Source organism: Barbatula barbatula, assembly GCF_947034865.1.
Source record: "Barbatula barbatula genome assembly, chromosome: 1".
In the NCBI taxonomy this organism is placed as follows: Eukaryota; Metazoa; Chordata; class Actinopteri; order Cypriniformes; family Nemacheilidae; genus Barbatula; species Barbatula barbatula.
The window spans coordinates 10,147,180-10,160,251 of NC_136766.1; the positions used below are offsets into that span (position 1 = coordinate 10,147,180).

The 13,072-nt window shown below is 36.9% G+C and overlaps 1 protein-coding gene across 1 annotated transcript in view; it reads right to left on the reverse strand.

Annotated features, from left to right (window-relative positions):
- irs4b (insulin receptor substrate 4b) overlaps positions 1-13,072 on the reverse strand; it is a 24,423-nt gene continuing 11,351 nt past the window's right edge. Inside the window, exon 3 of the mRNA XM_079461820.1 lies at positions 1-2,354. Within this exon, the coding sequence (XP_079317946.1) occupies positions 2,350-2,354 (5 nt within the window). The 3' untranslated portion in view covers positions 1-2,349. The remainder of the gene's footprint in view (positions 2,355-13,072) is intronic.

Below are 13,072 nucleotides of genomic sequence, written 5' to 3' on the forward strand. Positions count from 1 at the left end.
CAGATTTTTACAGGAACTTTTATTGCAATAGCTCTATTGAAAGCAAAAACAAAAAAAGGTTACAAACACAAAGCAATGCTTGAATGAGTTCCCTGCTGGCACTCTCTCTTTCCCACCAGAGGAAAAAGGAAATGTCAATCAAATGCAGGAAGTAAAATAAAATAAAGCATCAGTATGTACACATGGACACAGCCATAAAAGATGATCAAAGTTTTTTCCTTTTTTTAAATCTTTTTAGATTTCTGGAGGCTTGACCTCCAACCTGAACTGCCAACTGTCAAGCTTGGACTTGAAAAACAATGGCACACGAAACTCGAGTGTACCAAAACATTAGTCAGACATTTGGCAAATTACAAGACTACACAAGCAATGGGATGCCCAAACTTTCCATCTCTTTGCTTTTGAAATGATGCAGAGTAACGAATGGTCTTTTGAAAAACATTCCAAAGAAGATTAGCCAAGCTGTTTAAACTATAAACCAAAAATAAGGAGAAAACACATTAATGCTGCACCACTGCACATCTGTACCATGTAATCACTTGAGTCAAGTTCCAAATAGAAATTTTACCTCAAAGATGACAATTTAATGAAAATCGTGGCAAAAAATAGGTCAACTTGATCAAACACATTAGCAAAATGCTGATTTCACATACAAGTTGAGTTTATAAGAATTTTGCTGATTTAAAGCTCTTGTTTGACATATATTTGTTTCTGTGTAACTCGTAAAGGTCTCACAGTTACAAACAATTACAATAATCGCTAACATTGCCCAAAAGACAATTCTGTACCCTTTTTGATTTAAAAATATAATTTTTACAATGAGGCAATCAGGGTCTCAAGTTTTGGATGGTAGGTAACACCTTGTTTTCATTGCCGGACTGTAATAGCCGGTCTATGTAAGTTAAGATGTGCTATAACAAAGTTGACTGTCATACCATTGGCAGAATAACAATAAAGATTGTACCATATAGTTTTTGCATTTTTTCTGTCCCAAGATTCACATTTGATTCTGCTGTTCAAAACAACTTGCAGTAAAGGGGTTTTTGTATACAACGCCAGTTTATGTAACCAAGAAAAGTCAATCTAAAGCTGCAAAACAGTGTGTATGTTCTCTCCGTGTCTCCCTCTCTTCTCTAGGATACCTTTGCAATGCAGAGAACGCACAGAGAGATTTGGGTTAATGAGGTTGACCCATGAACTGTACCAAATAATCAAAGTATGCAATACTGAGAGGAGAGAAATTAAAATGACTGATTGGTTATACCAAAACATAAAATAGTTAATTATAAATAAAATATAAATGAAATGTTGACATTTTTAAACTATAAATCCTAAAAGCTTAAAGTCTGATTTATTTAATTTGTTAATCGGACAAGTAGACCCTTTCATCTTGCCAACAGCATGCAAAATGATTTATACAGACAGAACTGGGCTTTTTGTACCTGCGAATTGTGCTGTTTGTTCATACTGATCGGCAGAAGGGCTCCGATTACGGGTACCAAGAAGAAACTAGTAATAATAATAATAATATGTAAAGTATATTTATTAGGATTATGTTATCATCAACTCTTTCGACCTGCAACTGTAGCAGATTTCATCTGCGGGTAGTCCCAGAATAGACCCTACCTCTTTTTAGGTGTCCCTCTACCCCTTCCTCTATCTCTCTCTTTAGCGCACGTAGCAAAGAGAAGCAGATGCTGGTCGAAGATTAGTGAGACAGATGAAAGGCCTATGTTTAGGCTGTGCCAAATGCCAAGACGGCACAGCAAAACAGCCCTGGGGTCACAGTCAGCACAGGGCAAGCCTAGCAACATCATGACCATCCTGACACATCCAACAAAAGAGGTTTCTACGGCCCAAAATTGTGCGTGAAATATAAAGTGAGGACCTAACAGAGACATTCAGAAAAAGACACTACTGTCATACGGTTATATCCGCTCTGTGCCATTCCAATATATGCTTTCTCTCTCATAAGCAAACCGTAAACATTAACACTAAGATCTGTAATTGCACCTGAAATCCTTATGGGAAATAAATACAATGTGTACATCCTTGTGATGCTTGTAAACAGCATGCATCAGCCCAAATCAGATTCTTGGATTACTGTGTCTTTATAAAGTGACGTGAGAATGTGAGAATTAAACGTTGTGATGCATATCACAATGAAGCACTGAACTCATATGAGATGGAGCGCGTGGAGTCGCTCTAAGACAGCACATTAAGAAATAATAGTCAATGAAAACAAAACTCGGGATCCTTTTTGTGTGTAGCGCAGTGTCATGTGGGGTTGTGCGCTCAGGCCAATATCACGATATCTGGCATCGCTGCAGGAGTCTGATGGGACAGTCTTCAATCTGTAGAAAGAAAGAGACGATGACAGTATTAATGATTTTGAATGTAAAACAACAAGATGTTACATCATGTTTCTAAAGAGAAAATTAAACCTGTACAGTGCAGGATTTTTTTATATATAAAGCAATATAAAAAAATGTAAACGACTACAAAACATACATAATAAAGATTGCTGTTCAGATCAAGTCACCCGGCCTCATCATTTCCCACCTGCCTGAGGATAATGCAATGTTCCCTTCACCTGTGATTACCTTATCTAAGCTCTTTTGGATGTGGTGGGTAGTGAGGTTGTAGTTTGAACTGCTTTGACCCCGGTGCACACAGGCGATGCCTTTGATAAAGGGCTTTGTCTGGCCTAACAATGATGGTGGGGGCACAATACAGGCTCTTTCAGTGCTCCCCGCTCTGAGGCCATCTAGAGCGCTAGGAATGCTGCTGTCTCATTGTTTAAAGTGAAGGTCAGATCCAGTAGGGTACCAAAGGTCCCAGAGTTCTTCCTGGTTCAACCCTGCCTCCGTGCCATTGTTACCAGACATAAACAACCACACCCTAAAAACATTAAATTTACATCAACCTAAAAATTTTATGAAAATATAATAGTTTTAAGCTGATGAACAGCATTGCTGTCTCTATAGTTCAATATATGAATAAAAGTATGGATCAAACCTGACTGCTTAAGTGCCATACGGATAAACAGGCACAATCCTCTTTCCATTTTTACAACAACAAACTTTCAAACAGTGTATTGCATTCAAAAAGTTTCATTTTAAGAATGTGTACGAGATGTTTTTGGATAGTGTTTAGTCTATATTTTATACTAGTTTTATGTATGACAGCAGAACCGATAATATGTGAAAAAAGCATTCAGTTGTCTTAAAATACAATATAAAGTGATTAGAGAGTAGAAGCTAAACAGATTTCAAACTCCACAACTAAGCCATCAGTGTCACAGTGTCTCTCAAAATCCTATAGGAAACACTGATCATGTACTTTTAGAAGTTTAATCACATCCACTTTGGGTCATCCAGGTGTTATATATAACTACATTGATGGCATCGAGAAGATCTGGTCCAAAAAAACACTGTTAAAATGTGCTTCAAAAGATTTTTCGTAGAAGAACTATTTGGTCCCACAAAGAACCTTTAACATCTGAATAATTCAGATCATAAAAAGGTAAAAAAGAGATGGTTCTATAAAGAACCTTTGTCTGAACGGGACCAAAAATAGTTCTTCTATGGCATCACTGTTAAAAATAAAAGTGCTTAAAAGGTTCTTCAGAGTGAACTTTCCTAGAAAGCAAAAATCAGCCTCCAATGGAAAATCATGTGCGTCACTCCACAGACACCAAACTCCACATGCGTCACCGTACGCAGATCACAAGCATGTCATAGTGCAATGCCATAGCAGGCTTGCGCTGTAAATTGAACAATGCTTCATTCCCAACCTAATTTAGGGCTTGTTCTGCCAGCCTACGACAGCGGGATTGCCCCTCACCCCAGTGGGAGTCTCTTCTATCGCTAGTCGGTGAACCTATGAAGGATGGCCCCGCCTAACACACGTGTTGGCCCTAGGGTTGGGTATAGTTTAAATTTTATCGATCTTGATTCTGCTTATCGATTTTCATTAGACTGGCTTGCAAAAAATATATATATTTATGAACCCCTTTTATGTATTATTATGTCCTATAATGAAAATCTGTTAAATTTGTGGTTCCTGTTTTACTGCAAATACTATAGTTAAACTGTGGTAACTACAATAATAGTAAAACTACTATAGTTCACTTTCATAAGGGTTTTTATTGAGATATCAGCAGACCACAAGTTAACACTGTTCTGAAAATATGCACACAGGAAGTGATATGAGGAATTCAAGTTTTAATTTCAAGTATCTGATTCCGATGTTTTATGTTCCAGAATTGGAATTGATTTTTCGATTCCCAAACCTACTGTAGTTGGCACACAGAGCCCATTCATATCATTATGATGCCCTAAAGTACTTCAACTTGAATGACCCAACAAATGGCCCATAAATACCAAACATGGCCACACAAACACACATAACCTTTTGTGGTAAGTTCTGTCAATGGTAATGGGTGACCTTAGGAAGTTGGTGTAGGGTGGCCCGGTTACAACTGGAGAACCCCATACAGTTTATCCTCAGATGAGTTTTCGGATGTGTGTAAATACGAATTGATACATTATGATGCTGTGCTATTAAACGAAAGTTCACATCATGGCAGCCACAACAATTTTCCTGTGAATTTGCTAAAATATTGGGTTGATTTTGTTTTCAACAAAACCATCTGGTTATGTAGAAAAATCAGCAAGCTTGTACTTACTTTTTTCTTTTTTTATATTACGTCTTAATTTCTTTACTGTTAGAATGTATTTTATATGCAACCATGCAAAATACATTAACAACACAACGTGGTTTCTATACACAAGTCTTGTGTTGATGCCATTGCAGTTACATCTCATATAGCAATGTAACATAATGTGCATCACTCCGCAAACTCCGTCCTCAACATGCGTCACCACACACAGATCACAAGCATGTCATAAGTGCAATGCCAAAGCAGGCTGGTGCTATAAGCGGAACAATGACAATAACACTGCTGCCCCCTTTCATTTCCGACCTAATTTAGGGCTTGTTCTGCCAACTTACAGTAGCCAGATGTCCCCTCACCATGGTGGGAGTCATTTCTATCACTAGGCGAACCTATAAAAATGTTTACATATGCTTTGCCACTTTTGGTGCGTATAGTAAAGCCCAAAAAAACTAAATTGGCCTATCATAACAGCAGGGATTTTTGTAAAAAATATACACTACTATTAAAAAGGTTACAGACCCTAACTCACTACCAATTTTCTTATTGATAATTTTTAGAATAACACTTAAAACTACTGAATTACACAAATGTAACTGTGGGAATTATGTTGTGACTAAAAATAATCAACAATATAAAAGCTTTTAAACAACTCAAAGTAAACCATTTAGTTTTGAAATGAAAAAATAATGTTTGCACAATTGTATTTTTGTCTAAAAAAACTCATTTCAGCCATATATGCATATGACTTAAGATCAAAAAGTGACCATACTCTATAATATGTATTTATACACTACCATTCAAAAGTAATAAGCTTAAAAATATATGGTTTTTATGTCCCAAAAACTATTAGTCATGCTTACAGAGCAAGTCTAGTCAATGTGTCAGAGAACGTGCACCAAGACACCACAATATACCAAGACCACATTACAGACAAAATGTAACAAACCACTGGCTTCCGCTCATCTAAGCTTGACTCGCCAACGATTTCAAATATTCTTGTAACTTCTTTGCTCATATAGTTTAACATTATGATCAGTCATTCAAAAGTGTTTGAAAGACCCAAGTTGGACATGCTGTCGAGTTACGAGTTTGCTAGGTATTCAACACAGGCATAGCTACGATTGCATCTGTACTGTAGGCATAAATTCATCTTGCAACAAAGACAAAGCTGTAAAGTATATGTGGGCTTATGAATATGAGCATGTGTAAAAAAGGGAAAAACAATTCACGGCAAATGTCACGCAATGTGCAACTTCTGCTTTGCTAAATAAAGCTGTCTTTAATACACTGTCACTGACTGAAGCTGAATCTATGAGAAGCAACAGAGAGCGATAGTGAGAGAGTAAAAGAGAGACAAAAAGAGAGTTAGATATAGTGAGGGTAATAAAAAGCACTGCTTTATGATGCTGTTGCCAAGAAGGGTTTGATTTGACAAAGGGCAAATTACAATAAAACAACACAGCATGAATAAAGCATGAATACAATAATTAAGTGGAAAATAACTGCCCACTTTTTCCAACAGCCTTGACACTAGAAGTATATTTCCCATTTTTCCCCTATAGGGAGTCCTTGAAGGCTTTTACGCTATTTGAACTTTACCAACAACTTCCGATGAATCGTAACCTTAATGACAAACCCACACTTAAAGTACAAAAAACAAATTCATATGAATATTCTGACTTACAGTCATGTTTATGGTCAAAATATTGAAATCCAAAGTTTTTTTGGCAACGTTTGTAGGGGGGTTACTGTCTTCGAAAAGATGCTTCTACTTCCATTCTAACTCTGTTTGGTGGATCCGAGGCGCATTGCTTTCTCTTTTAGAATTATGGGTATGGCTACCGAAAATACAACTATCAAACACTTTTTTCAATGATAATATCAGACTGATTTGTTATTGTTTGATCTTATATGCATTTTACCTCCGGATTCCGACTGCTGCGCTGTATTTGCATGACCATGATTTTGCATATGTGCATAACACTGTCAAGCTCAGCACGCCATGTTCTGGACCAAAACATTCCTGTCATCTCTCAAACCTATTTGAAGCCATAGGTTTTTAAAAAAGCTCATGTGATTCCTTATGTAGAACTTGCACGGACAAATGACAGATAATCTCTGCATGTGCTAAACGGCATTACATAGCACACGCTTCTGCCCAAGCTATGTAGCAAATGCAGCAAGCTATAAGCAACGCGTAAACTGGTCAAAGTTTCCCCAAAATGTAAATTTACTGACTGTTAGACTCGGTCACTATTCACTTTCATTGCAGTTTTCGCTCCTACAAGTGAATGGTGACTGAGGCTGGAGGTCATTAACATTCCATCTATCATTTCCTATCTATCATCTGTTCTACAAAAAGAAATGAAATGCAAAAAGTTATGCTCCCAAAAAGTTATGCTGCTACATAAATAAATCACAAATGTTTGGAACAAATACTGACAGTCATTTTTTATGGAACTATCGCTCTAAAGGAATCATAACAGCCCAACTATCGTGGATCCACTAATCACTGTGCACACAAACATGGGGTGAAGGTCTCTTTAGGGAGAGAAATTTTGTTTGCTTGTGTATAGGGTCAAAGTTTCAGTCTCAATGTAGATCAGTAACTGGGTATACCAGTAAACTAGTGATGATTGAACTCTTAATGCGGAAAGTCATCCACAATCACTGACAAACAATATCGGCCTGCAGCAAAACACGTCAGCTCGAAACAACCACACAGATTGCTTTCATGTAGCTAAGCAGTGTAAACGGGCAAAAACATATTGATCTTGCATTGTTTTTGTAAATTACATGCAGAAAGTTAATATTGTACTTTATCATGTTTAGACGATCAGACAATGAAAATGTCACAAAAATAATAGAAGTTTCTGAATGTCATAAAGAAGTTTGTTCTGGCTTTCTTGTGTACTTGGTTTAAAAAAAGTGTTGGTGTGTGTGTGTGTGTTTGAACACAGGAAAAGGATCTTGTTACCTGTGGTCCTCACTTCCTGCAATAAGAGCAAGCAACACTGTTCAGCACATGCCATGGTCGTAAATAAGGTGTGCTCTCAAAATAACATTGTAAATATAGGCTGTATGTGATGTACAGAAAGGGCATGATGCCTCTGAGCAGGATTTTAGCTCAGATCTCTCTATACACAGCTAGGTAATAAACGTTGCAGGAAAAAGTTTAGTTATTAATAACACACTCCTGATAAAATAAGATATAATTGTTACACTCAATGCTAGGGAAACCAATACATAAACTAAATCTAGCCACTTTCTTTTTGTGCAGCCATTATACTTCACAGCAAAACGCAGCGTGGAATCAGACATGACTACATTAGACGACAGAGACCAAAATAGCCATTCCTGACATTTCTCTGCTAATTTTGAGGATCTGTGATGACTTAACACAGAACAAACTGTCCTCTTCTCTGCTACCTTGGCTGTTTACCTCGTGATGTGTGAAACTCCCAGAGCAAACTCTGAAAAGCGTCTACGTGTCGTGATTGAAGCGCATTCCTGTGTAGTTATGCGCTCGCTAATTTACATTCCAACAGCACAAAGAGCGTGCATACCCCATATTCACAGAGGCCCTGGTACCAGCGTAGCCAAAACATTACCTTAACGCAGGGGTTCTCAACCTTTTGCAACTCATGGCCCACCAACGACTGTTTAAAAAAATTCAGAGGACCACCTTTCCAAATATGATAGTATGAACACAGAATATTCAAAGAGTACATATACTCTGCTGTTAATCTTTTATGCCACAGAAGCAGATATATATATGAAAAATGTTATTTAATCATAGAAAAGACTTAGCAGGTCTACTTGGTAACCATTTATTCCTGTAACGGTAACAGGGCAGGTCAGACCAGCCCGGGTGTTTTGAGTTCAAATGTCTCTGTAGCTTTGATGGTTTTAGTGCATCGTTCGACAAAATTTCTCCACATATAACACACACTGTGCCTTAGGCTTAGTCTCAGCACCTGCCCTTATAAAACCAAATTGAATGTATTCTGCTGACTGCTTTGACGGTGGTAGTTTTGATCACAACGCTGGTAATGGACAAATCAACAGCGGTGGTGCGGTGATTTGGGAAATATATATTATTTATATAATTAATATTTATATTAGTATATTTGCGTGTAGCAATCACATGACGAGTGAAAGAGAAATATGGACCCTATTTAAATGCTTGAAATAGTTAAATACTTGAAATATGATAAATGAGGATAAAACATCAGTCCATATAATGCGCAAACCCATCAGTGAAAATGGTACACTACAGCGTATAAAACATTTAAATAAACATCAGTAAATAATGAATACTTAAATGATTAAAGTTAAATATTAAATCATAAAAAGGCCCGCACTCTATCCCACCAATGGAAACGAATGCCAATTATTATGCGTTAATGTAAAATATTTTAAATGAAACAATCTACAATTGAAAGGCCACAAATTATATTTGTCAAAGTAACTTGCACTACCGCCGGTGGCAGCTCTCAGCCGTCATGGCACTTTACCACACACTTCAACGCTTTTGCTTGCACAGGACTGTCTCCAACATCTGAATTCTTTTCAGTAACGTCATTTACTGTAACATAATTTACACTTGAATGTCATTCTGACGATGTGACGTGTTTGGTGTTACGACATTCAAATATAAATTTACTTTTAGATAATGCATCTTGCCTCGACTTTAGTGTTTCTTTAACATGTAAATTCATAAGACTTATTTAATCATTACAAAATAACAAAATGTGTCAATTTAAAGATAAATACAAATTAATTTGGCGGTAGTCTACCACTGCCTATACGCCCCACTAGATGGCGCTCCGAGGCCTACCAGGTTGAGAATCACTGACTTAACGTAAACGTACCAGTTACTAGGGATGGGCATTTTTCAATAATTTCATATTTGAATATTTGAGCTCATAAAAACAAATATTCATATATTTGTTTATTTAAATTAAGTTGATAAAGATGTAATTTTTTAAATTTTTATTTAGTCACAATTTCAAATCAAGCTTATGCGTCATGAATATCTTTAAATATTCATGACGCACTAATATTATATGCCTGTATGTGTTTTTTTATTTTGAAAAGATTAGAACATTCAAAACAAAATGCAATGTATATTGACAGTCTGATTAAATGGTTATCTTGTTTTAGATTATTTTTTTTAGATTCAACTTTATTGTCATTACACATAAACAAGTACAGTGTAATGAAATGTAGTTTACATTTTCTTGATAAGAAAAACAAGCATGTAGAGCTTGTTAATCGACGTCATGCCGCATTAAATGGTGCGCCATCTTGGGAGGATGGCTGCTAATGCATTTAATGCAGTGTTTTGTTTTTCTTGTTTGATTAGAAAATATAACTATACGTTGGTCTTGCTGTGTTAAAACTGTAATAGCGTGCAAATTTATTCACAGGCTGTAACTTGAAGTCAACGATTATTTTAACTTCTTAGGAGGAAAATACAGGCTTCCAAGTATGGAAAAAGGAATCAGTCTTATGCTAAGGCAAAATGAATTAACATTAGTTACAGTGAAATATATATTTTCATGTTCCAAGTTGTGAAAATTAGCATTACTTAATATATTTTTAACGAAAGAATATGAATTTACAAAAAACAACTAAGTTATGGTAATAAGTTGTGGTTAGAGCATGGCCCTAGCAACGCCAAGGTCATGGGTTCGACCCCAGGGATTGCACATCCTCCGAAACAAATGTATAGTTTCATGCAATATAAGTCGCTTTGGATAAAAGCATCTGCCAAATGCATAAATGTTAATTTATTTGTTTGTTTGTTTAACACAAAGAGAAAGATATTTGGACAAGTGCTTGTAAGCAAAAAGTTATTGTTTTCTCTGTGTTCATCACGGGCCTGTTTCAGAAAGGAGGTTTAGTGAAATGTAGTAGTAAATGACTATTAACCCTGAAATCAGGGAAACTCTGGGTTTTCCGTTTCAGAATGCAAGGTATGTCAAACCCGAGAAAGCAGGGTAACTCAAGCCTCTTTCTAAAAGAGAGGTAACTTATACTCCCAGTCAGTAACCATAGTAACTTACTCTGTGAACCTAACCTGGATGGTAGCAGGTTTTCTTTGATAAACCCAGAGTTTCTTTCAATCTCCTCACCCTTTTTAAAGCGCAAGTGGTGTACCTCATTCATTCATTAATAGTCATTCATGGCATTTTTATCACACATACATCATCTCAGTGACTAAAATGTAATCTGTGCTTTTATAGAAGATCCTTTATGTGAAGAGGCTGCATTAGTTCATAGGAATGTACTTTGATTTACTTTGGTCTCGCTCCGTTCCCTCACGGCTTTCGTCCCACCCTGCTCGCCACAAAATCTTTTTCAGCACATTAGTAAATCTACTGTATGCCGTTGCAATGGTGAATTGTAATATCGGAGCTCCATTGATCGTGGCTTGTCCTAGTTGTGGTGCAAGTGCTTAACTTAAGGTCAGCCTACCCAGAATTGATAGAACTAATTCAAATCTGCTGTTCTGAAACCCAAAACTCAATGTTTCGCATCTCAGTGTAAATCAACTCAGAGTTCACATTTTAACTCTGTGTTGGTTGAACCTCCTTATTGAAATGGGCCCCGAAGAAAGAAATTGATACAGATTTGGAAAAACTTAAAGGTGAGTAAATGATGACAGAATTTGTATCTTTGGGTGAACTATGCCTTAAAGGGCACTGTACGTGATTTTAACTGCTTTGCCAACTTGTGCAATTTTGCTTCAACCACACATACTGCCTTTTATAATGATGCCCTCCAAATAAATCAAACTACATGTCAACAACAAGCAAAATAATTCTGAGACACAGGGTTTCTGATTGGCTAGTTTTGATGGAAAAACTGACTTTGCTATTTACAGAGTCTGCAAACAGCTGTGATTTCTCAAGACACCAAATTTAGAAATATCAGCCAGGTAGTGCAAACATTTAATGTATATTCCATAAGGGTGGAACCTGCCGATACAATATTAATAATTAGGTATTCGTGTAAAAATGTTTTATATACTTTATTTTTTGCATCCAACCCTAACATTACATATCAAATATGGTTCTCAACATCATTATACACTAGCAGTTATGGTAAAGATGGCAAAGGTAAGTTTACTGTATTGAGCAGGACGAAGCTGTGCAGGTGCTGATGTTGTTTGAGTATACCTAATGTAAGAAATCTGGATATGGAGAGATGGTGAAAGATAAAGCATGGCAGAGACTGATTTCAAAATAAAGGGCAAAAACAACAGTGGCAGTACCATGGTGCAGACAGTGATGAAATCAGATAGCAATATCAAAGCAATACTTTGGTGCTGAAGGATTACCATACTCAAGTATCCTGTTATTTCAAAGCATACAAAAGGCACTGCGGCACTTTTTTGGAACAAAAAACAAAACATGGTCTAACTATGGTACAGGAGAAGGAAGAGTGAGATTAGGAGAGCAAGAACCGGCTCCACTGAGTCACATTTGCTCCAGGTGGATAAAGACAAAAACATTTTTCAGCACTGATGCATTTCCTGCAGCACATGTCCTATGCTGAACGTATTAGCCCACATCGAAGAACTAATGGATGAGCCAACAAAACATGCACAAACATCACACTGACTGTGCTACATGCTTGGTACTGAGACAAGAAAACAGAAAACAGAAATAAAAACGGTAAATGTCCTGGGACTTTAGTACGACGTATTGAACAAGAATGTTATAATACAAGTATTTGCAAAGTAACACCAACTTATTTGGAACACTGACTGAACTCAGCTGCATGAACAATCAAAACAAACTTCTGGTCAAAATGCTTGGTTTCATGATTCTGCCCTCTCTTGTCATGCTTTTTGAGTCTTGTAGCAGAATCATGATAGATCCACGTGTTTTATGTGGAGAGAGACATTTATTGTTATTGTGGCTTGCCATACTCTCTCTCAGGTCTTTGTTCCTCGTCTCCACAATATTGCTTGTTAATTATTTCATGCCCTACACCTGTTCCTCTCTTGATTTTATACCTTATTCAATGCCCGTGTTTTCTGTTGATTCATTGCAATTCATTGGTTTCATGAGCCCTGCATTTCAGCCCGGGCCTGACGGGCCCGACTTATTTAGGCCCCTCGGGCCGGGCTTCGGGACAATTTTTACATCATAGCTCACAAACGTGCTTGTTTTATGCTTGTCCTCCTTTTTATATATAAGACATTCATTCATTTTATTAGAAATTCATTAAATAAAGAAGCGATAAGAAATGATGTTACATTTAAAACATCTATCAAGTTTACATATCACGCTGACACACATCACACATTCTGATTCCGCACAGTAGCAGCAAGTCTTCCTTTAGTGCAGCAGGACGAGTTGTAGAAGAAAGGAGGAC